Consider the following 23502-nt stretch of genomic DNA (forward strand, 5'->3'; position numbering starts at 1 on the left):
TATTTAAAGTAGATAACTTGGATTTCAAAAGGTATTATTTCAAATATATAAACTAAGGTAGAGTAACATTGATTATTTTCAATGACACAATTTGATGTAAATCGATGTAGACCAGGGCTCTCCAAACTTTTTTACCTGAGGGCTATATTGCGCCTCAGGAACTTTCACTTTCGGGGGAAAATGCGGACTATGTTTGTATGGAGAAGTGGTTGTCCCTTTTCCTTTTAAACTATGGTTTACTTGTACTTGGTTAATATTTTGTTTTATAATGTAAGAATATTAACACATTATTCCTTGGATAATTTGAGAAAACTACTTTATAACAACTGCTTGAACTATAAATAGCTAAATTGTGTCTACTATTTACATTGTATAACTAATTATAGTTTATAAAAGGACATATTAAGCTATAGTGACCATTTTCGAAATGTAACTATTCTACAGTGTTGTATTTTCACAAATATTGTGCCTGTGATTTGTGAGTTTGCTGCTCCATTGTAATAAGATGAAAAAGGTATGTATAAAATAATATTAGCTATTAGGTAGTGAAATCAAGTGGACCTATACCTATTTAGGTACTTTTTAAATTGCCTTACTATATAAAATTGATGTTATTGTATGATAAACACATAGCATTAAACTTTTGTTATATTGCAATCTTTAAGATAGCCAAAAGATTGAAAATATGGATGGTAGCAGTTTGAGATAAATTGTTATCTAATCAATCCACATCTGTTAGAGATTTTTTGCGTAACTTACAAAAACTAGGTAAGTGGGTAAGAGCGCATGATAGCGGACCCCGGGCTCACAAGCAGTAGCTTAGAGATAAACGCTAAGACAAGAGAAATAGAATTGGACCACGCTGTTTTCATGTCAAGTGCTACGTCAAGTATGGCGCTTCTATAGGATATGTATGCATTGTTACGTCAAGTCTGTGCAAAGTGATGGCTCTGTCACACAGGCGCGTTTTGCGAGCGGCGCCCGGTGCGCCGCTTTTGCATATAAAACGCTCACGCCGCGCTCACGCCCCGCCCGGAAACACGCCTGATGTGTGACGGAATATTAAGGTGGTTGGACTCTAGGTATAAGTAGAGTCTTAATTTCCACCATATCGCTGAATGTCTCGTCTGTTTTGTAAAATACTTAACCCCTTTGCATGAAAAATATTTTTAGCAAAATGTCCTTTATTACACCACCGCTTCAAGATTTGTCGAATAATGTAAAAATAAACCTTATTTTCCACCTACGGAAACTAGCTTATGCTATCAAAATGTGTAGTTACCTACAGCAGTTCGTAAGCTTTAGGTAGTCTTTCTATATCAAAGGGACCTTCTCGCAGACTGGACATTTGCGAAAAAGTCATTATACAGATAAACTAGACATATGTTTTTACGTATTTTGTGTGAAAGACACGCAGCACAAATATGTATTTGGATAAGTACGGCTAAGTAAGTAGGTATGTGGTGGGCTTAAGCCTAAACCTACAGTCCATAGGTAAATTCTAGTAGATCCCGGAAATTTGACATGTTGATTCAAATTGGTCAAAAAAGATTCAGTCCATACTTATTCAAGTACATAGATCCCGGAAATATGATAATACGTTGATTCAAATTGGTTATAAAAAGATTAATAGTAAAAAATATATTAAGTAGCGTTGAAACCAATAAATATTTGATATATTAAGTACGTTAGTGCAATAAATTTTAACAACCTTTCCTATCTTAACTCTGGCTCAGTCTTTAGTGATAACAGCTGGCATTTCGTGGTACAATGGTAATGACAATGAAAACTCTAAAAATAAACTATCTGCACAGTAGGCCAAGCACATGATTGGCGCGACAGTATCTCGCGGCGAGATAGACTACCCGTCTTTTTCTATCTATGTTAACAAAAGAGGGACGGGTAGTCTATCTCGCCGCGAGATACTGTCGGCTAGATCATGTGCTAGCCCGGCTGGTGCGTAATATAGGAACGCCGACGTTTTGTACTCGTAAATAACTGATTTACGAAAAAACGGCTAGATGAGAGTTGGACTACACACTACCTACATTTGTAGAATAACTTTATAGTACAAATAGCATTTTTTTCCGTAAATGGTGACTTAACCTCATATCATCATCATCATCTCAGCCATAAGACGTCCACAGCTGAACATAGGCCTCCCCCTTGGACCTCCATACGTGCCGGAAAGTGAATGCCATAATCGCCACGCTTGGCAGGCGGGTTGGCGATCGCAGTCGAGTACCTACACCGAATTTGAGGGACGCCGCTGCCCGTCCACCGGTGGTTTTGGACGTAGCCTCACCTCATATACCTACCTAGAATACTTAAGGCTATGGGAGATAAGGGCCTTGTGGTGCAAAGTGCGTCAGCGCATTGGTACCGATGATTTATCAATATGATTTGGGACTTCGGAGAAATTCAAGGAAATTTTGAAATGAATCACAGGAGTCGAGCAAGCTTTGGTATATAGCTCAATTAGTTTGGTTAGATTGCAGCGGTGAAAAAATAGGTCCTGAGTTCGAATCTCACTCAGTTTTTTTTAATTAAAAAGTGCACCCAGACTGTCCGAATGCGTAGAAAATGCGCGATTCACGAGCTGCGCACGTGCATGTGAGCTTTAGATTGCGTGCTTAAGCCTGAGATAGAGACGGCGCGTGAAACTGCAAACCAAACGCGCATGAGTCCTTCGTCCGGCGTCCCCGTCTGCGTCGCATGCGCGCCAAAATAAGTAGATAGCTAATAACATTAATAACTATTAAATTAAAACTTTTGAAAACCCCCTACGCATTATGAAAGAAATATTAATTTTATGCCAATAATGCTGATACTCTTCAAACTGGTGGATCGATTTACTCAAACATAGCTAAGAACCGCAAGGAAACGCGTTTTCGACGAGTATCTAATAATGAATATTATACATACCTACTTATCAAGGAATTCTTTACTCATTGTGTAATGTGGAGCGTTCGGGTAGCAAATAATACTATGAAAGTCTGCTGAATACTGAACTCCTTTATTGAGTAAATTGGTGCTTATATACTAGTGGCCTACGTGAGTTGCATTTAGGTGACCTTTATGAAATGTACTTAGAATTATTGTTTATTTTATTAAATATATTTTCTATTTATTAAATGTCACCTAAATGTCACATGACGTGTTGACCCTAATACCCAACACGTCATGTGCCTACTCACCGTACACCTTCCCCGTTTTTTTTTGAGACAAAAATAGGTTACAATATATTTTTGTCGTAATTTCAGTGTACATAATAACTTAATCTAAGACATTAATTTCAAAATATTCCAATACATGCCAACCTTACAATCTAAAACAAAACGTATATGCACATACAAATAAAGACACTAAAGCTACCTTTAAAAAAAAGAAACAAGCAAGGTTATTTTAAATATTAATTAGAATATGATTTTAATTAGGTATCTATTGTTAAATAAAATAATTTAACGGATCATTTTAATAAGTTGATTAAAGATAAATTACGGTTTAAACAATTAAAGGTTTACAATGTTGGAAATATTTCACTTAACATATAATAAATAAAAAATAAAAAATTGGTTAACATATGACAGATTAATAGGTTCTTAAAATTATCTACTTTATATTCTAAATGTAATTACAATACTTGCTTTTCACTTCCCGTTACGTATTTCTACTTTGCTATTTAATTACAATAAACACCTTGGTGTCGTTGTTTATTATTTTGCTTATTCTGCTAGAGTCTGGCTACTGAAATTTTACCTAAATTTTTGGCGGGAAATTCAAAAAATTTTGGGATGGTCACACTTTGTGTAGTAGGAATTATAGTTTTGATACTCGACAATATTTATGATATTCTGTGTACAAGTAAGGTACCTAAGGAAATAAGTTAACTAAACGTTTACGTGCACTCAAAGTCAGCTCACATAATTTCTACCACTATTTAAAGTACAGTCAACGAGAAACACCTAATGTTTACGTTCCAATATTTAGATTTTATAGATATTTTTCAGAACTTTTAGTTTATCCGTTTCTTTGTACACTTGTCATATTTATGAGATTCAGGCATTAATAAATTCACGTACTTAATCAAAGTAATACGCAAATGTTAGAACTAGTACTTAAAGTATCAAAATATTTATAGAGCACCAACCTCCTAATTTGTTTACATTTGGTTAGGAGTTGTAAACATTGCAGTTTTTCGTTATACAACGCTACACGTCGACTTCGCACATTGTCGTAATTATTTACGAGCTTAAATAATAGTTAGCGAACCTCACTCAGTATATAAATTATTAATATTATTTAAAATAAACCCATTATAAACCGCAAACAATTTGAATGAATGACATAAATTGACAACTGACTTTTAGCTTTTTTTTAAATCATAGACAATTGGGTAGGTAAAGTTTTTTGAAGATAGGCAAATTATATTTTTTCCCGATAGTATTCATTATAGCGATCACGGAAATGCAGCTCTTTTATTTTTATATCATTTTATTGATTAAATATATTTTTTTAAATGATCGATATGACGTTTGTGAGGTGAAATGGCAGACTCGAGTAATTAATTCCTTGGCGCGTAGTAAATGGGACGAGATAGAAAAAAAATCGATGTCAACTGTCAGTGTCATTCTTGGAAAATAACTTGCAAATAATTGGAAAATAATGGTCGGACGAAACATTTGTGTTTTCTTGTAATTGGATGTCGGTGTGATTTCTAGAATAAGTATTTTTAACGTCCCTAGCACGATCAACACGGATATTTTGATAATGATAACGATTGCTTTCGACTACTTGGCACTGCTTCTTGGAGAACATTTTCATTAACACCTCCACCACGACTCTTGGACTGCTACACGAGTCATTTTGGATCTCAGTATCAACACAATAGATGGAGACGATCCCGGAAACGTTCGCATGGAAATAGAATATTACAGAGATGAACTCAAAGTGCGTCGTACCGTCTTGTAGGAAGTACAGACGTTACTTTCCAAATTCAGCGTATTTGAGCACACCAAAGTGTTTAACAGCGATTCGGTGCCAAGCTTTGAAGATATATTGGCCAAAATGGTAACTTATACGTTTGTGAGGACTATATAAACGTGATTGTTGTATACATAATGATTAAGATTGTAATAGTGTTAATAACTAGGTCGTTATTGGCTATTATATATGGGCTCGGCAAGGTGTTCACAATATCTGAACACGCACGCCCTGATAATAGAGGCGTGTTCAGATATTTATGAGCACCCTAGCTGCACCAATATATCTGATGGCGACTGTACTTTAGAAAACTTATAATATAAATCCAAAATAATATAATATAAATCCAGTAAATTTCGTTTCGTTTTATTTTAAAATCCACAAATTATTATCCTTAAGCATTAACATTACAACAGTATATAGAATCACGCTGTGTGGCGTGCCCTTGAAGAGAGTTGAGAGGTTCAAATATGGTCAATATGGATAAGTATGTCTGTAGGGTAAATGTGCTTCACGTTGGGGCCTGTTTACATATTGATTAGTGTTGATTGCGGGTTTAATACATTTGCCACTATACACAAGTAGCAAGTGTATCAACTCGCAAAAATACTACATTTTTGCTTCCATTGAGGTATACATAGTAAGCACTATTCTCAAATTATGTGAGGAAATAAAACAAATTCAATTTAGTAAAGCGTATTTAATAGGGGTAAAGTGACGCGAATACAATTAAAAAAACAACGCATATTCTTAGTTTATATTAAATGTAGATGGCTTTTTAGTTTTCACTTGGTCACAGAAATACGCTAAAAACCACTTTCAGAGTAGGTGTTTCTTGCGTTTTGGCTGTCCTTCTTTTGTCCTTCCACAGCATGAGCATGTCGTAAGTCCTGTTGTATTTGTCCCAGGACTTAGCAGGAAGCTAGTTATTCATTATTAAGTTTGCTTCTGCTTTAAAATGAGGCGGTGCATGCCGTCTATTCCAGGTCGTTTTCGTCACTTGAACTCATTTTGTTTATTACGAGTATTAAAATAACAAGCGGTAACTTATTGAGTATTGCACAACGAATAAACTTTGCCGCCTTTTATTTGCATATTTTTTTAAATTATATTACCATAGATACAAAGCATACGGTACGCGCACGCGTCAATCCGCGCGCACCGCGCAGCGCCCTTTCGCGGTGCTAAAGCGGTATCCAGACGGGACTGATCAAATCGGTCGATTTGATCAGAAATGAAATTGGCGTCAATCTCCAATTTTAGATTTATGGTGATATTAGACCCATTTAAATTGAAAAAATGCCCCATAACGAAAATACTAGCCTCACAAATTGGTGGCCTCACAAACCCCATAACGAAAATACTAGCCTCACCAATAAAATGAGGTGCGGACACAAGACCGCACCTCATTTTATTGGTCATTATCGGCGGTTGAATTCGGCGAGCCAAATTGGCGTTTGCGTCCGTACGTCCCGATTCGATCGGGCAATTTAATCAGATTGGCGAAAAATTGACTAATTTGGATACGCCTTAAGCAACATCGAGTTCACGATAATTTGACATATAATAATAATAGATTTTTAGCATAAGTTGCATTTCATAAAACTTAACCCAAATCATTTGTACATTTTCAAGTCAAAGATAAAGACATGTTGGTTTTAAAATTTTAATAAGTATAGACCATAACATTGTCATGATCTTGTAACATTGTTAAAATAAGAGAGTCTCCCATTTTCATTTTATTGCATTTTTTATAAAATGTCTTTAGATTCTCGGGATATCTTGGTCCTAATTCGATTGCTCTTTTTTATGGAAATAATTATATCCTTCAGATTCACAGGATGCTCGAGGCTTAGCCGAATAACACTGCAAGTAAGTATGTCATGGCTCAATGGTTCTAATTAGCCATCAGTATAATACCGCCAATGAATGTTTACATCCACCTGAAAATAAGAACAACATTCATAAAATGAGGATAACCACACAAAACTAACAGATGGTTGAAATTGTTAGAAAAAATTAGACCGATTTCTTGTTTACGAACTTAACAGCTCATGGCAATTTAATAATAAAAATCAAAACACAAGTGAAGAAAGTTTTCTGTACCTATGTATTTCACGGATACGTACTCCTGTACGGCCATTGCTCCTATAATTCAACGGCATTGTGCTTATCACTGTTATGATAATAATTTCAAATTTGTAGAATCTGCTCGCAATCTCGTATGAACTCGCTTATTTTTCTTGCAAAACTCTGTCCAAGGGTCAGCGTAGGGGCCGTCGTGTAGGGGTGGGGAAGAAAACGTTGTCCAATAATTTATGCAGTGCCAAGTTATCGAAAGTAAATTCAATCTTTGTCCAAATACGCGCAGATGTCGTGGGGAATCAGAAGTCCGTGGGTCGTGCTGAGGTCGCCGAAAATCTCAATGATAACATTAATAGCAATTCGCAAGGTAACATGAGGCTTGTCCGTTATTTTTCGGGAATGAGAGCTAAGTGACACTGACAGTTGACATCGATTTTTTTTCTATCTCGTCCCATTTACTACGCGCCAAGGAATTAATTACTCGAGTCTGCCATTTCACCTCACAAACGTCATATCGATCATTTAAAAAATTATAATTAATCAATAAAATGATATAAAAATAAAAGAGCTGCATTAAATCCTGTACCGTTATTCAAAACCTTACATTATAATGAGAGCAGCGCTCGTTTTCGTGCCGGAGGCGGTCATCCCTATTATTATTTCCCTTCAAACGTCATCTTTTTACCTACTGGCAACACCAGGCAGCCAATTTCAAGTCTTTATAAAAACAGGTTTGAAATCTGGCTCCCTCATTGGCGTCTTATTTTTCGCTAGGAGCGGTCGTCCCTGGTAAGTCAATTTAGACGACACAACCTATAGATATATAGGTAGGTAATAGATATTTTAGATCAACTCGAGCTTCAATAGTCTTTTAAATAAGCATTCCGAAATATAGTGGTGAAAATGGGGGAGCGCGATCCAGACAATCTACCCTCAAATAAACGGAAAGTTTCAAGCGAAACTTCTGGAAATACAAAACGCACACGTTACGACGAGGTTTTAAATAACCTGTCATTACAGGTCGCAAATATTCAAAATTTTCTATCAAATCACTATCCACCAACAGAAAACCCTCCATCCCCTAGTGAAAATATAGAGGTATCCGCTGACGATGCCCTCGATTTAAAATTTTAAATGCGAGCGGGGAGCTGTTTTCCGATGAGACATCCGGTTTACCTTTACCTGGCGATCAGGCATGTGATAGTAAAAAAGAGCCTACGGTTCCTGAACAACCTTTTTCAATGACCTTAGAAACTGTCACTAAAGATCCACCCGTCCCAAAGTCAGCCCCAAACCATTTGGAGTCGTTAAAACAGTTTCAAAGATTTGAATCATCAGATTGGGCGGAAATACGTTATTCCGAGGTTCAAAAGAATTATGTGTCTACCCCCGGTTTCATAGAGTTAGAGACAAACGAAGAAATAAAACCCTATGACAATTTTAACAATCTTAGTCATACAGAAAGGGGTTTCGCGGCACTCTCCTCAGGATTGTTAAAACAATGCGATGCGATGGAACAAGGGATTCGCACCTTTATGTCGTGGATAACTTTAACTGAGGTGGTAGATGTCGTAACAATTCAAAATAAGATAAACGAGATTTTCTTGGAAGGAGATTACAAGAAAATCTCGTCAGACTTATTACAGATGGCTTGCGGCCATCGTGCTGATTTAGTGCAGCAAAGGAGAGACAGTATTTTACGATCGGTCAAAGATAAGTTTACAAAAGAAACCCTTCGAAAAATACCGCCATCCTGTGACAGTCTGTTTCATGGTGACACGTTCTCAGCTGCATTAGAAAAGAAAGGTGGCACAAGTAAAGTGTTTTGGCCTCTTAAGAACGAATCTCGCGTTAATAGAAAAGCCGCGCAGGCTGATTCTACTCCAAATGCAAAACAAAGATACCTATTACCCGCGCAGGGTAATCAACCAACTTTTCAAACTGCTGCACCACCGGCTATGAATAATTATTATTATCCACAAACGGCAACCGCGCAGGTTCCCTATTATCCATACCCGCCAGTACCTGCTGCGCAAGTTGGTTATGGTATATATGATCAAGCTTTGCCAAGACTGCCCGCGCAGGGTAACCGCAATTTTCGCTCTCGGGCCCCTAGGGGTAGGTTACCCGCTAGTAACCAAGCACCTAGACAGTCTTACAATGACTCACGAAAAGAGTCTCGTGGAAAGAAAAAGTTCTGACTCGATGTTTCAGGCAGGTCAAATATCCCAATATGCAAATGTATGGGAATCCTACGGGGCAAGTCCAATGTTACTAAAAATAATAAAGGGATATCGCATCCCTTTTTGTTCAAAGCCGATACTTCAACTGCCATGCCTATCCAACCACCCTCAATTAACATTACCGTCAGACGAAATGGACTTGGCAATCAATCAGCTAATAAAAATGAAAGTCATAGAACCAGTACAAATGGCCCCCAGTTTTGTTTCTCGAATTTTCTTGGTCAAGAAACCAGACGGCACACACCGTCCAATATTCAACCTGAAAAGCCTAAATCAATTTGTATACGTAGGCAAATTCAAGCTGATAAACATACAAAGAATTCCGAGTTTTATTCAGGCCTCAGATTGGATGGCCAAAATCGATTTGTCGAACGCTTACTTCCACCTTCCGATAGCACATGCCCACAGGTGCTTTCTAAGGCTAATTTACAAAGGAACCTTATGGCAAATGACCTGCCTGCCATTCGGCCTCTCGTCAGCGCCCAAAGTATTTGCCATGCTCAGCAATTGGATAGCCCAAATATTACGCGAACAAAACGTCCGAGTCATTGTTTACTTAGACGATTATCTTCTAGTGTCTCAAAACAGAGAGGAACTAGAATCCCATGTGAGTCTAGCCTTAAACCTATTAAAGTCTCTCGGATGGCACATAAACATGGCAAAATCGATTCTAGTACCACAAAGAAGCTTACAATTCTTGGGTGTAATGTGGAACCCCCTCACAAATTTAAAGTGGTTACCATCAGACAAAAGCATTGCCCTTCGAAAGAAGCTAGAGTATTTATTGACAAAAAAGACTGCAAATCTAAAACAAATGCAAAGTCTAGTAGGAACATTGAACTTCGCAAGTTTTTGCGTCATGAACGGACGGTTAAATCACCGAGCCCTACAGCGGTTTTGTCAACATCTCCTAAAAACCGATCATTACAACGAAGTCCCAATACTGTCCGAAGCCCAAAAAGAGCTTTGTTGGTGGTTGCAAAACCATATGAATGCATCCGTCATTCACCAATACCCGGTAACACATCATCTGACGACAGATGCGTCTGGTCAAGGCTGGGGCGCTCAACTAAACAACCTATCAATACAAGGACTTTGGTCCCCCCAGGAGATATCTCTGCATTCCAACGTAAAAGAGATGCTTGCTATCTACAAAGTTCTTATAACGCAAACGAATCTTTCCCATACGACAGTGGCCATACAATCGGACAATCGAACTGTATTAGCATATCTCAAGAATCAAGGGGGAACAAAATCTCGACAACTTTCGGATCTGACAGCCAAACTATACAAAATATTAATGGCAAGGGACATATTTCTATCATTACATCACCTGCCAGGCCTTTACAATGTAGAAGCAGATCACCTGTCACGTCAAAAGAAAATGCCAGAGTGGCATTTACTCCCTCACTTCACTCAGATGTTTTTCAAGAAGTTCGGAACCCCTGTGATCGATCTCTTTGCCTCTCACCAGGCTCACGTTGTCCCTCGTTACGTCAGCCTCAATGTGAAAGACCAGAACGCAGAATTTCACGATGCGCTAAGTCGAACATGGGCTTACCCTCTAGCATGGGTGTTCCCACCCCCATTTTTAATACCACGAGTATTAAATCATCTCAATCAAGCAATAGGTCGTTACCTCATAGTTGTACCAAAATGGGAAAAAGCCTTTTGGCGTCCGGACCTCAAACAACGGACCATAGCGCCCCCGTTTACCATTCGGAATCTAAACCAAGTTCTGATTGACACAGCGACAGGCACTCCCCCGTCCAAAGTACAAAATATGACCATGGAGATCTGGAAATGTGGGGGTGGGATTCGGCATTAGAAAATTGGACCCCAGAACAAAAGAAGTTCCTAAAATCCAGCTGGCGCGAATCCACCATAAAAACATATGAACCGGCTTGGCGACGTTGGTGCGAGTGGGCACAACATAACAGCGTTAATTTCAAAAACCCGAACAGCGCAGATCTAGCTAGATTTTTGACAGATATTTTTATGAAAAATAAGTTCTCCTACAGTACTATTGCGTTACACAAATCCGTCGTTTCTACCTTATGTGACCCAGACAAAACCAAGAATTTAAATTCTCATCCGCTAGTTCGACATGTGATGAAATCGGTTAAAATAAGAAAACCAAGACACGAAAAGACTCCAATATGGGACATGGACATATTGGCAAATTGGTTAAACAACACACCAGAAACTACTAATCTTTATGAATGCTCCAGAAGGACAGCTTGCCTTCTTCTACTCTGTTCGGGAAGAAGAGTCCATGATTTGACTCTACTTTCTATAGAAAAAGATAAATGTATTGTGACAAATGATTCGATTATTTTTTGGCCGGATTATGGCTCAAAAACAGATGGGCCCGACTACAGACAACAAGGATGGCGTCTGCTTAAAAATAAGGATTCTCAAGCCTTAGATCCAGTGTATTGGGTGAAACTATTATTAGAACTACTTATCAAATGAAAGAAGAAAAGAAAATATAACAAAATTATTCATTAGCATTTGTGGGACACCTAAACCAGCTTCAAAAACTATGATTGCAAATTGGATAAAATCAGTCCTTAAAGAAGCTGGAATCAAAGCTACACCGGGAAGCATAAGGGCAGCGGTTGCATCAAAAAACTGGATAGAAAACTGCCCTCTCGACGAGATCCTGCAAAGAGGAAATTGGCGGTCCCACAACACCTTCATGAATCACTATCAAAAGGTAGTTAAAGAAAGTAATTATAACACATCAAGTACTGTGACTAGATTATTTAATGTGATCAATTAAAATAAAATGTAGTATGGTGTATACTTACATATAATTATGTCTTCCTTTACTGATTTTGTAAAGATAAATAAAAATAAACAATGTATTGTGTTAAATGATTTCTTTTATTTATGAAAATACCAGTACTCCTAATTACTTAACAAATTACTTCTTTTTGTGTCTAATTACAGCATATAATCTGCTAGAAAGTATATTATTACTTTCATTGCCATGAACTCCCACAGGCGTTTGACATCAAATGTGGTAAATATTTCACATTACTTCCTGAAATCACATTGGCATCTTTTCACACCAGGCGATAACAAACATGTCTCATTATAATGTAAGGTTTTGAATAACGGTACAGGATTTAATGACAGCGTTTTACCTACCAATAAAACGCTTATTAAATACTTACCTTATTCAAAACCTTACATACAAGCTCTGCCTGGTTATAGTTTTTCATAACACTCCATAGCTTATGAGACACAATGAGGGAGCCAGATTTCAAACCTGTTTTTATAAAGACTTGAAATTGGCTGCCTGGTGTTGCCAGTAGGTAAAAAGATGACGTTTGAAGGGAAATAATAATAGGGATGACCGCCTCCGGCACGAAAACGAGCGCTGCTCTCATTATAATGTAAGGTTTTGAATAAGGTAAGTATTTAATAAGCGTTTTATTGGTAGGTAAAACGCTGTCATTTCCGTGATCGCTATAATGAATACTATCGGGAAAAAATATAATTTGCCTATCTTCAAAAAACTTTACCTACCCAATTGGTGATACAACAACGAAATATCTGTCAACAATTTTTGGTTAGCCAGACTCTATTAATTATCCTAAAAGGTTACATGACTATATTTATCTTATAGCTAAAAGTGCGGTATTGACATTTAGTATGTGTCTTACAATTATTCCTATGTGACATTAGATATAATACTGTAAACAATGCGTTGCTTGCTTTCTTATGTTCTAATAAGGAAGATGGAGATCCTTTTATGGATTCTGTCGGCTTGGTAAGTTTAAATGTGATCGGTTTTAAATTGCATTTTGTAAAATAAGAAATGTGGATTGTTAGATTATTAGATCAGTTCTGTCGCTTACTTCGCGGATTTGTGTCGATCATGGAACTTGCAATTACGTTTGAATTTGACTTGTGTGTTTGTGTGTGTATGTGTTTCTCGTGTCTGGTGTGCCGAAGAGGTGAGCTTTAATGGTAATAGTGCTTTGTTCTGTTTTGGTGTGCAATGTTTTCTTTTCCTGATACTAATAATTTTAATGTTTGACCTTGGTGTTGTGCTACTGTGTAGGGTTCCGTGTATACTGGGTCCATGTTATCTCTATCTTCCTTTTTTTTTTAATATTAAGTCTCCTACGTTATAGTTACATGAATTTTTTTTTTTATATTTTTTTTTTTTGTTTTTTGTATATTTTTGTTTTTTAATTTGTTTTGTCTTAATTAAATTATGTCTAGCGTCCTCCTGGGACTTTTGCGATCTATACTTAAGTTCTAGGGAATAAGGGTTAAAATTATAAATTGGGTCTTATTTGTTATATAAAATTACGGTTTAGTGTAAATTGATATTTTTAGATGCCGAAAAATATAATAATTTGAGAATTTGATATATAATTTTTATAATATGTCATTGACTATGTAATGGTTGCATTAATATGTGTGTTGTTTTATTTTAGTGCTGTATGACTGGGGGTTTTTTTTTTTACAATCTGTTCTTACTTAATGCTAATATTTGTTCACTGATTTTAAATAATAGTATATGGCTCTTTTATACATTGGGTAATAATAACATTAATGACTATGTGGTTAAAAATGATTTTTCTACATTGATGACGAAAAACTCGTATTGTAGTATAATATAATACTTTATTATTTTATTATTTGTATTATTTTATTTATTTTATGTTTGTTTGTTTTTTTTTTTTATACATTGACCTATTATAGGTATGGCAAATAGGTTGTTAGGTATCTTTGAGAATTCTCTTTGACAAGTAAACTGGTCATTAACTTATTATTATACATATTATGGACACAATACAAAGTGTATTTGTATTGTATTTATATTTTACACGTATGATTTTTTTGCATTAATTTAACTTATTTTAATTAAGTTCGTTTTTTTTTTAATTGATTTGTTTATTATTATCACTGTATTATCAATTGTAGGTATTTATTTAATGTTGGTATTACGTTTTTTTTATAATTAATGTTATTTGTCTTAATTTAGTTTTATTCATCAATATATTTAGTATATCATCTATTGTATTAATTAATTATTTTCTTTTCTATTTTGATTTATAGTTGATTTTATTTATTTATTGAGTATAATGCTATATTTGATATTTGTATGTATATAGGTATATATATATTTTTTACAGGCTGTTTTTAACACATGTTTATATTAATAAACATACTATGTGTCCAAGGACCTTCATGCTAGGTAACTCGACCGTATCATGTTGTCTCAAGGATTCAGTGCTTGTAAAAAAAAATGTTTTTCTGTGTTATAGTGTCTATTATTTTCCCTGGGGTTTTCATTTATTATTATTTTATTTTTTTTAGAATTTAGTTTGCTCGTGATTTGTGGAAAATTTGTTTATTATTGTAGGAATTGATCGCCAATGAGCCATTTTGTAATGTCTGCATTGTGACCTAATAATGTAAGCTGACTTTGTGATACCTGTCACCTGTCTTTTAAAAAGTACACAGCGCCTTTCAATAGCGCTCTCGGTCGGCCGACCTTTTTTACATACAACATATTTATTAAGGATACAAAAATTTATTATTTATTATAGCGCGCTGATACATATTACGCGTAATATGCATTGCCAGACAGTTGTTTTCACACATCGGAACAACAAAAAACCTTTCCGTGTGCCCAAGGACCGCTGCAATTGAGAGCTCGCTCGAATTGTTTAGGTTTCAAGGGTTATTGCCTGGTTGTATCCTGGTGTACCTTGCTTACATTATTTATTTCCACGAGCTACCCCGTTTTGAAAGGAAATCATCACTTTGAAAACTTAAAGCATATAAGAGTCACAATAACTTTTAGTTGATCAGGCTAATTGTTGGTTGCAACACTTATCTGATTTAGCTCTTTCAATGTGATGTTTAGATGTTTCCTTCCCTTTTATTTTGTTTATTTGTCTTTCATTATATTTATTTTATACCTACTCGTATTACCTAATTGATGCCTTAATTTTTATATCATATGTTGTGAATAATTTTTTAGTTTAAAACTCTAATAATGCGTCAAATGTATGAACTGTTTATTGCTTTTTTTTTTCCTTAATTTATGTACTCGAAATTTAAGATGACATAGCATGTGTTGCATCCGTATTGGGTGACGTATGACGAGTACGCGTGACGCGGCCTTCACAAGGCTGGTGCATTCCATTAATCGTATTTTTAAATAGATTAGTATTTAGTGTTGTTATGTGTTACTTTGTATGTTTTGTTGTTATTGGCAATTATTTAGACGTGAATATTAATGATCTAATTTAATTTTTGTATTATTCTTTATATTTGAATATTATAAGGATATGAGAGTGGTGAGTGGCCGATGGTATTTTCTTATTTTTATGCAATAATTAATTAGTTAAGTAGTAGATTCGTGGCTTGAATAATATTGATATATAAATGTAAGTTAATGTAAGAATGTTATTTATTTACTTTAGGAAAAAAAAATTACTCAGATTGGCTATACATTTTGATTGACGATAACCATGACATGTCATAGTAATAAGCTATACTGTTAATTAAAAAAAAAAATGATGTCAAATTTTTAAATTGAGTGGATAGTAATAATAATTTAAAAAGAAATAGATTATAAATCGCATTAAAGGTATTAAAATATATAAAATAAAATTATTTAAATATATGAATTTTTTATAATATATTGAAATTATTATAAGTTGAAATTATTAGTCCTAATATAATAATGATATTCTGTGTAAGCAATGTTTTCATGTATAAAATATTAATGTGTTTTGTATTTAGGAATAAATTGTTGACATGTAAAATACTTCTATTTTACCAATAAAAGTTTGTTTGGTTAATAAAATTGCAATAGTGAAATGATTTGATTAGGTTTAATTTTTTAAGAGGGCATTTGCAAAAATGTATTAAATATGTTACCTACTGAAAACCAAATGGTGTGAAAGCTAAATTTTTTAACGTTAAATTGGATAATAATTTGAATAGACCATAAGTGATGTTGTTTAATGTGTGGAATAGTAGATTCTAGTGTTTGTCAGTTAGTCAAAGTTACTGTTAGGTTTGTTTGTTAGTGGTTTTGTCTTTATGTTGGGAAATAGGTTTTGTTTTGAGATGTTAGGTTAGTTTGTTAGTGTTAGTGTTGGCTATTAGTGGGTTAGTGGGGTTTTGAAATGTTAGGTTAGTTTGTTAGGGTAAGTGGTGGGTAGTAGTGGGTTAGTAGGTTTTTGAAATGTTAGGTTAGTTTGTTAGTGTTAGTGGTGGGAGGTGGTTGGTTAGTGGGGTTAGTGGGTTGTTTTGTTTTTAACGAAGCTAAATAATGATATTATGATGTTAATGTTAGTGTTATTGTTAGTAACGGGTGTTTTTTTTTATATTTCTTTTATAGTCTTTAAAATATATAATATACGTTAATTGCAAAGATGGGAATAATGGAATGCACCCCCGTGTTTGATATTTAATGTTGCTGATTGTGTAAAGTTTTTTGAGTTAACCATGCGACGCGTTATATGTGTATTGTTTGTTTAAATTTTTGTTTATTTGTTTTAATTAACGAATGATGCACTGGTTGAAATTATTGATGGATATCAGAAAATGTTTTTGCGTTATTAATTGTTTTAGTTTAACAAGTTTTTGATATTTAATGTTATCTATACGTACATAATTATATATATTTTTTTTTTACTGGGTTTTTTTTTATGTTAAATATTAAGTAGGTATTATTTAAATTTATTATATTTCGGCAATTACTTGGACTCGTTCGGATGTACTTTAAAATTAATTACTTGTGGTCAACTGGTGAATATATATTTTTTTAACATATATTCATGTTTTGCTTTTCGTCATCAAGTAGTAATCGTAAATTAATTATAATTAATAAATTAATAGATAGTAGAATTTGAAATATCGCTCATAGACGTATCTGCAATATCTGCATGTTTAAAGAATAGTTTATACATTATTAAGATTATAGATTTGATGCATAGATTATATTTAATGATAATTTTCGAGGGAAAGAGAAAAAAAAAATGTTTAAAGAAGATTATTTAGTTTGATGTGGGTACCTTTGTCCAGTCTTCATCCTGATCTTCTATTGAAGTATTATTGGTGGTTATGGTCGCTTGGATGTGGCGTGTGGCTCGCCCTTTATTCTTCTTCCTTGACGTGTTGGCTTGGTGGTATTGCTGAGTACGCTGTACTGGCGGGGTTGGCGATTGGGGTCGATGGCGGGTATGTGGCTGCTTCCTTGTCCATTGTGCTGTTCTTGTAGGCTGTCCATCAGTGTTTACCGTTATTGTTACTGTGATCTTATTGCCGCACTGGGCTGAAGCTGTGCTCGGTTCCATAGTTGTTCAGGGTCGTAGCTGCGTGACGCGGTCTAGTGCTGTGCTTAGTGGTGCTGGCTAGCTGGCTTGCTGGTTGACTGGGTGGCTGGCTGGCTGGCTGAATGGCTGGGCGGCGCAACTTAGACGATTCCGAAGGTGGTGATACCAGAACTGCTGAGCAGTTCCACTGGCAGGGTCGCCATGTAATGTGGAGCGTTCGGGTAGCAAATAATACTATGAAAGTCTGCTGAATACTGAACTCCTTTATTGAGTAAATTGGTGCTTATATACTAGTGGCCTACGTGAGTGGCATTTAGGTGACCTTTATGAAATGTACTTAGAATTATTGTTTATTTTATTAAATATATTTTCTATTTATTAAATGTCACCTAAATGTCACATGACGTGTTGACCCTAATACCCAACACGTCATGTGCCTACTCACCGTACAATTGTCATAATAAGTATATTGCTGAGTAACATAAAATAAACAAACGCCCTTCCTTATACCTAGAGGCGTGCCTGAAGTTTTGCGCATACCTATTATATATACTCATTAATGCGGGTAAGAATTTCAGTGATTCATTTCACAAACACATAGTCACAAAATATAATCATATAAAAATATCATCAATTCATCTACTTCTTAGAATTGCCCACAATGCTAAATGTGAATTTACTCGAGCATTGTTGGTCGTTATACATAAATACTAAAGATACATTGATGATTGAGTAATAACTAATAAGATGCGTAAAATCTGAAGATGGTATTCCACCTGTCCAATTTCTTTGTCCAAAGTCAGTGCATCTCACTCTCTCATTAAAGCAAAATGTGAGACGTATTACGCATTGGACTTGGACAAAGAAATTGGATAGGTGGAATATCACCCTAAGACAAATTCGTGGTTCAAATTTCACAGGTAAACGAGATGGCGCTGTAGGTACAGCTCCATACATTTTGCAGTAGGTAACTCGAGTTGCTGCAAAATGTATGGAGCCACTATGGGGCTGTACAGCGCCAATTAGAGAGGTAAAGTCTAAGGGTCGGTTGCACCAAACTGTTCGTATCGTTAAAGAGTTCGCTAAATTTTTATGTATGGAAAGTTTCATAGTAAAGCGCCGGGGCGCGCCGGCTGACGGTGATCAGTCTGTCAAATGTGGTTGGTGCAACTGGCCCTAAGAAAAAAACGTGCCCGTCGTGTCCCTTAGTTTGACATCTATTGTAAAAGTATTTTTTTTTAGTCAACTCAGACTCAACAGTTATGTCAGTATCAAGGCACGAAACTCCTGACTTTGGCCAGACTCGGCTCCGCTCGGCTCAGCATTCGCGTCCCTTTGCGTGCACGACCACAGATAAGATAATGGCTTGAATTTTGACAACCCTAAATACCCGAAAGGGTTAGTGCCATATATTAGAAAAGGACAGCATGATTCGACCCTGAACCGCTGTCAAACTTCGGTTTTGTAGGAAGTTTCCTTTCTGTACGGCAGTACTATTATTTATTCTGTGAGTTCTGTGACTGTTCTTCCAATATTCAGCGCCATCTATTGAAAGGAAGTGGAGTCGTTTAAGCGTCGAACGAAATGATAGGAACCAGAATCTTATCAGTTATCTGCATTGGAAATCATTGTAATCTACAGGGTTCTGTTTTGTAGTTAAATGAACAGAACTTCTTCTTTCGGGTCCTTATTATAAGGTACCTACTAGTATCATCTCATTAACCTATTCTCAATGTTTTATTCACTGATTTAATTATTTGGTAGGTAGGTACTTAATATTCCTTCACATCTACACGTATAACAGTCTCTTATTGTATGTAAATATAATTCATTACAATCATTACAACATTGTGATAATGTGACTTTTGACATATTGCTATTCTACTCTACTTGATAACAGATTGCCATATTTCTCAACGGAACTCATTGATTTACATGATATCATGCCTTGCCTAATCTGATTTAGGAAGTTCAAAGATAGTCAGTTAGTCAATGGGCGTAAGCCGTTAACACCGTACAATTAACGCTTATCGCAATAAAAAATGGGCAAGGCGTATAAACATGTAAGATGATTTGTGATTTACCGCTAGTTTTTTAATTACTTTAATTAAATTGCATTGTTACTAACGTTGGAACCGTCATGTTTTATTAATACCTGTGGCCTTTGCAATTGATAAAATTAATACTTTTATTACGTGAATGGAATTACCTTTTTTCTTCTGCTGTGTCACTCAAAAAGCGTAAAATTATTCACATCGATGATACTTATGCATATGACAATAAAGTGTAAACTAGACTGTAATCAAATCATCAAGTTAATTAGTGTTGCATTGATCTGCTAATAATTATGGAATTAACTAGGATCATTCTTTTGAGTGCTATCTTATCCGCCACGGCTGATATGGGTGGTTTTTTATATGATTCTCTGCGCCCTTGTCAGTACAGCAATACATGACTGATTTAGTGTTTTATTGAACTGTTGCTTCTATTTTATTTGAGTCGACAGTAAAAGGCAGCTCCATATCTATCCTTAATGTGATTTTGATTCGGTACAATTCTCCTGTTAACTCTACAAGTCAGACCAAGAAAAATCTGCAGCGACTTTTATAGCACACGCAGTGCAAGTGTTGTTATACGTCATAATTTCATAGAAGTTTGACGTTTAAAATAACACTTGCACTGCGTGTGCTATCAGTATCGCTGCAGACTTTTCTCGGTCTAACTCTATCAGAAAATTAAGAACATGCATGTCAAATAACGGCGTGGTCCACATGGCACCTTTTCCAGTAATTTCAGAACTCCGTTTCAACGATTAATACCTACTTTGCACCTAAATCTAATCATTAGGTCTCGACTTTATAATCAATGTTTTACAGGAACTTATAATCTGATCACATCATTTTCAAATCTGAACATAAATACAAGTGTTTGTCAAATGTCAACTATACTTCATAAATGACATGATCCATTTTTGCAGAACCGTCCACATATTAACTATGAGCTCCCGGACCCGGAGGACCGCCAGGAGAAGCCATGGCAGCGGGTTAATAATACTCCATTCATTAATACGGTACCAACTGACCAATACCGCCCTAGCGCATTCTGTCCTGGTGAAGGTATTTGTGTTTGTACACTGTCGATGTACGAGACATTAAAACCCTAGAAAAATTACTCCATTTTCTGAATGAGGGTTGTATGCGTTTTCGGGCGAAATACATTGATCAGCTGCCTGTCGTAGTTTGCTTTTGTCGTGTTTATTCCATGCATGATTCATGAACGACCGGTATTATTAAACATTCAGTATGCTTGGTCATTCATTGCATGTCTTCATACGTATCGGTTTCATTAAATAAGGTCTAAGTACGTTCCATCTATCACTTTTACCCAATAGCCTAGTATACCTACTTTAGATTTGATCAACTCTCAATAGTCCATACACTCCTGTGGGGGTCGCCTCTGCGTGCGTCCCATGACAATGTTATTCATGTATGTAGGTATATGTAGACATGTAGTGTTCACCATCATCCATCTGCTGTATGATGTCTAGGATGTCTAGGACAATCACTCATCACAATAGAGGTCCTTAGTCACTAGGTGTCTAAAAAGGTCGTGTTCAATGAATTATATTATTTCAATATCTAAATGATTTGTCTCGCATGTGACTCTAACTGTACAAGCCTTCGAGCAACGCCGGCTTCCGACACGTACAAGCATTTTACACACTTAACTACTTATATAGGTAGCTGCTTGTTTACATTTTTACCGTTTGACTCCGGCACTAAAGGTATGCCAAGGTGCATATCAACGTTTGGTATAACTTGATAAGGTGTAAATGTGAAATTTTAATATGGCGTAAAAATACCTTATTAGGTAGGTGTAGCATGTTTATGACTTTTGCACGAAATTACGTCGGTAAAGTTATACCTACTACGTAGATTTGTTGCATGCCGGGCGGTAACCGGAATATCGAAATCTATCTTCATCTCTATCGCTCTGAAATTATTCGAATGCAGACAGGATCATCGCATTACGCGCGGTGGCCTTTCAGATGCGACTAATAATATTCATAATATTCAATCTCAGACAGCATACATTTTCTGAATCAGGTCCCCAGTTATTTCATCATTCTCGTGCTGGGTTTCTATCTCCTGTTGGCGTACTCAACGCAGGCGGTGGAGGATGACATGCCTCGGCCCGTGATGGATGCTGACCTCAGAGACGTGAGTTTACTTGCATAAAGTGTAAGATGGTTCAATATTCAAGAGCAAAAGATAAGGGCCATCACAAGGCCTTGTGATGCAGTCACAGTCATTTAAGCCAATGCGGATTCGACCTTGGCGTCTGCATTTGGGCCACCAGAAATGGAGGATCGTCAGCAACTACTCGACGATTGTGCTTTTTGGTGCGCTTTCGTGCAATATTTTGGAATTAACACTCAACTAAAGTTTCGTATAAAATTCTTTACAAAATATATTATTATCCATATTCTAATCTTGACTCTTTATAAAGACTAAAATGGAACTGAACTCTTATGAAAATTGGCCTAATTTATGCGTGCCTTGTGTGCGAGATTTAGCTTCAGAAAGATCGCAATTAACACAGAATACTTAAATTTGTATACCTACAATACAATATTTTTAGGTTGCGTCACGTTAAACTATCCTAATGTTAACAGAACCGAATAGCCTTCAGCGAAGAGAAGGCTCTGCAGTACCTGTACACAATAATGGGGGATAAGCCCCGCGTGGCCGGCACCGAGTACCACCTGCACCAGACCGAGGTGGTACGCGACCTGCTGCTCAACGTCACCAGGGACGCCACGCTCCCGGTCACGGTGGTGTGGCAGACGGGTACTGGTGAGTAGTAGCTGCAGTACCTGTACACAATAATGGGAGATAAGCCCCGCGCGGCCGGCACCGAGTACCACCTGCACCAGACCGAGGTGGTACGCGACCTGCTGCTCAACGTCACCAGGGACGCCACGCTCCCGGTCACGGTGGTGTGGCAGACGGGTACTGGTGAGTAGTAGCTGCAGTACCTGTACACAATAATGGGAGATAAGCCCCGCGCGGCCGGCACCGAGTACCACCTGCACCAGACCGAGGTGGTACACGACCTGCTGCTCGACGTCACCAGGGACGCCACGCTCCCGGTCACGGTAGTATGGCAGACGGGTACTGGTGAGTGGCTCTTTTGTAGTTTGTACCATTGTATGCATTCTTCGTAAAGAAGACGTAGTAGGTAGGTATATTACAACCTGCCTAATACTATCACGTTTAATGCGATTTCCCACATTAAACTTGGTCCTTGTAAGTAGTTTTCGTTAATTTTTTCACGGTTAAAACCCTTTCCCGCTTAGGGCGTGTTCCCTTCTTCTGAAGCTTATTGTATTTTGTGGGAAAGTCATTGAGAACGAGGAACGAAAATAACTCTATGATGCGCCCCCAATATGACATGCAATATTTTTTATAGCGATGTAGGCCTACAACAGATCATATGTAGGACTTAATCTAGGTAGGTACATGAGATACCTACCTTTTGGCTTCTCATGAAAAAAAAAATGTAAATGTAGCATGGTTTGATCTGTTGGGTCGAATCCCAAACTTCAATGTGCACTAAGTACTAGTACAAACAAGTACAATCATTATTTTCTTTTGTTTTTATTCCAGGTGCCTTTAAATTAGACCACGAGTTACCTTACTTGGGGTGGTACTACAACGCGTCCAACATCGCCGCGTTGTTGGAGGGCGAGAGCGGGGTGCGAGCGAACGGCGAGCTCGGCACTACCCTGCTGCTTAACTGTCATTACGACTCTGTGCCTTTTGCGCTGGGTAAGTAAGGTCTATTTTGTGTGGCACGATGGAGATCAG

General features: G+C 36.6%; 1 protein-coding gene across 1 annotated transcript in view; it reads left to right on the forward strand.

Annotated features, from left to right (window-relative positions):
• The window catches only part of LOC134672843 (uncharacterized), a 50000-nt gene that overhangs the window by 3512 nt on the left and 22986 nt on the right, over positions 1-23502 (forward strand). The window contains 4 exon segments of the mRNA XM_063530800.1: positions 20610-20702; positions 21739-21864; positions 22308-22650; positions 23302-23463. Of these exon segments, the coding sequence (XP_063386870.1) occupies positions 20610-20702; positions 21739-21864; positions 22308-22650; positions 23302-23463 (724 nt within the window).

This window comes from Cydia fagiglandana, chromosome 2, assembly GCF_963556715.1.
Source record: "Cydia fagiglandana chromosome 2, ilCydFagi1.1, whole genome shotgun sequence".
Classification (NCBI taxonomy): domain Eukaryota; kingdom Metazoa; phylum Arthropoda; class Insecta; order Lepidoptera; family Tortricidae; genus Cydia; species Cydia fagiglandana.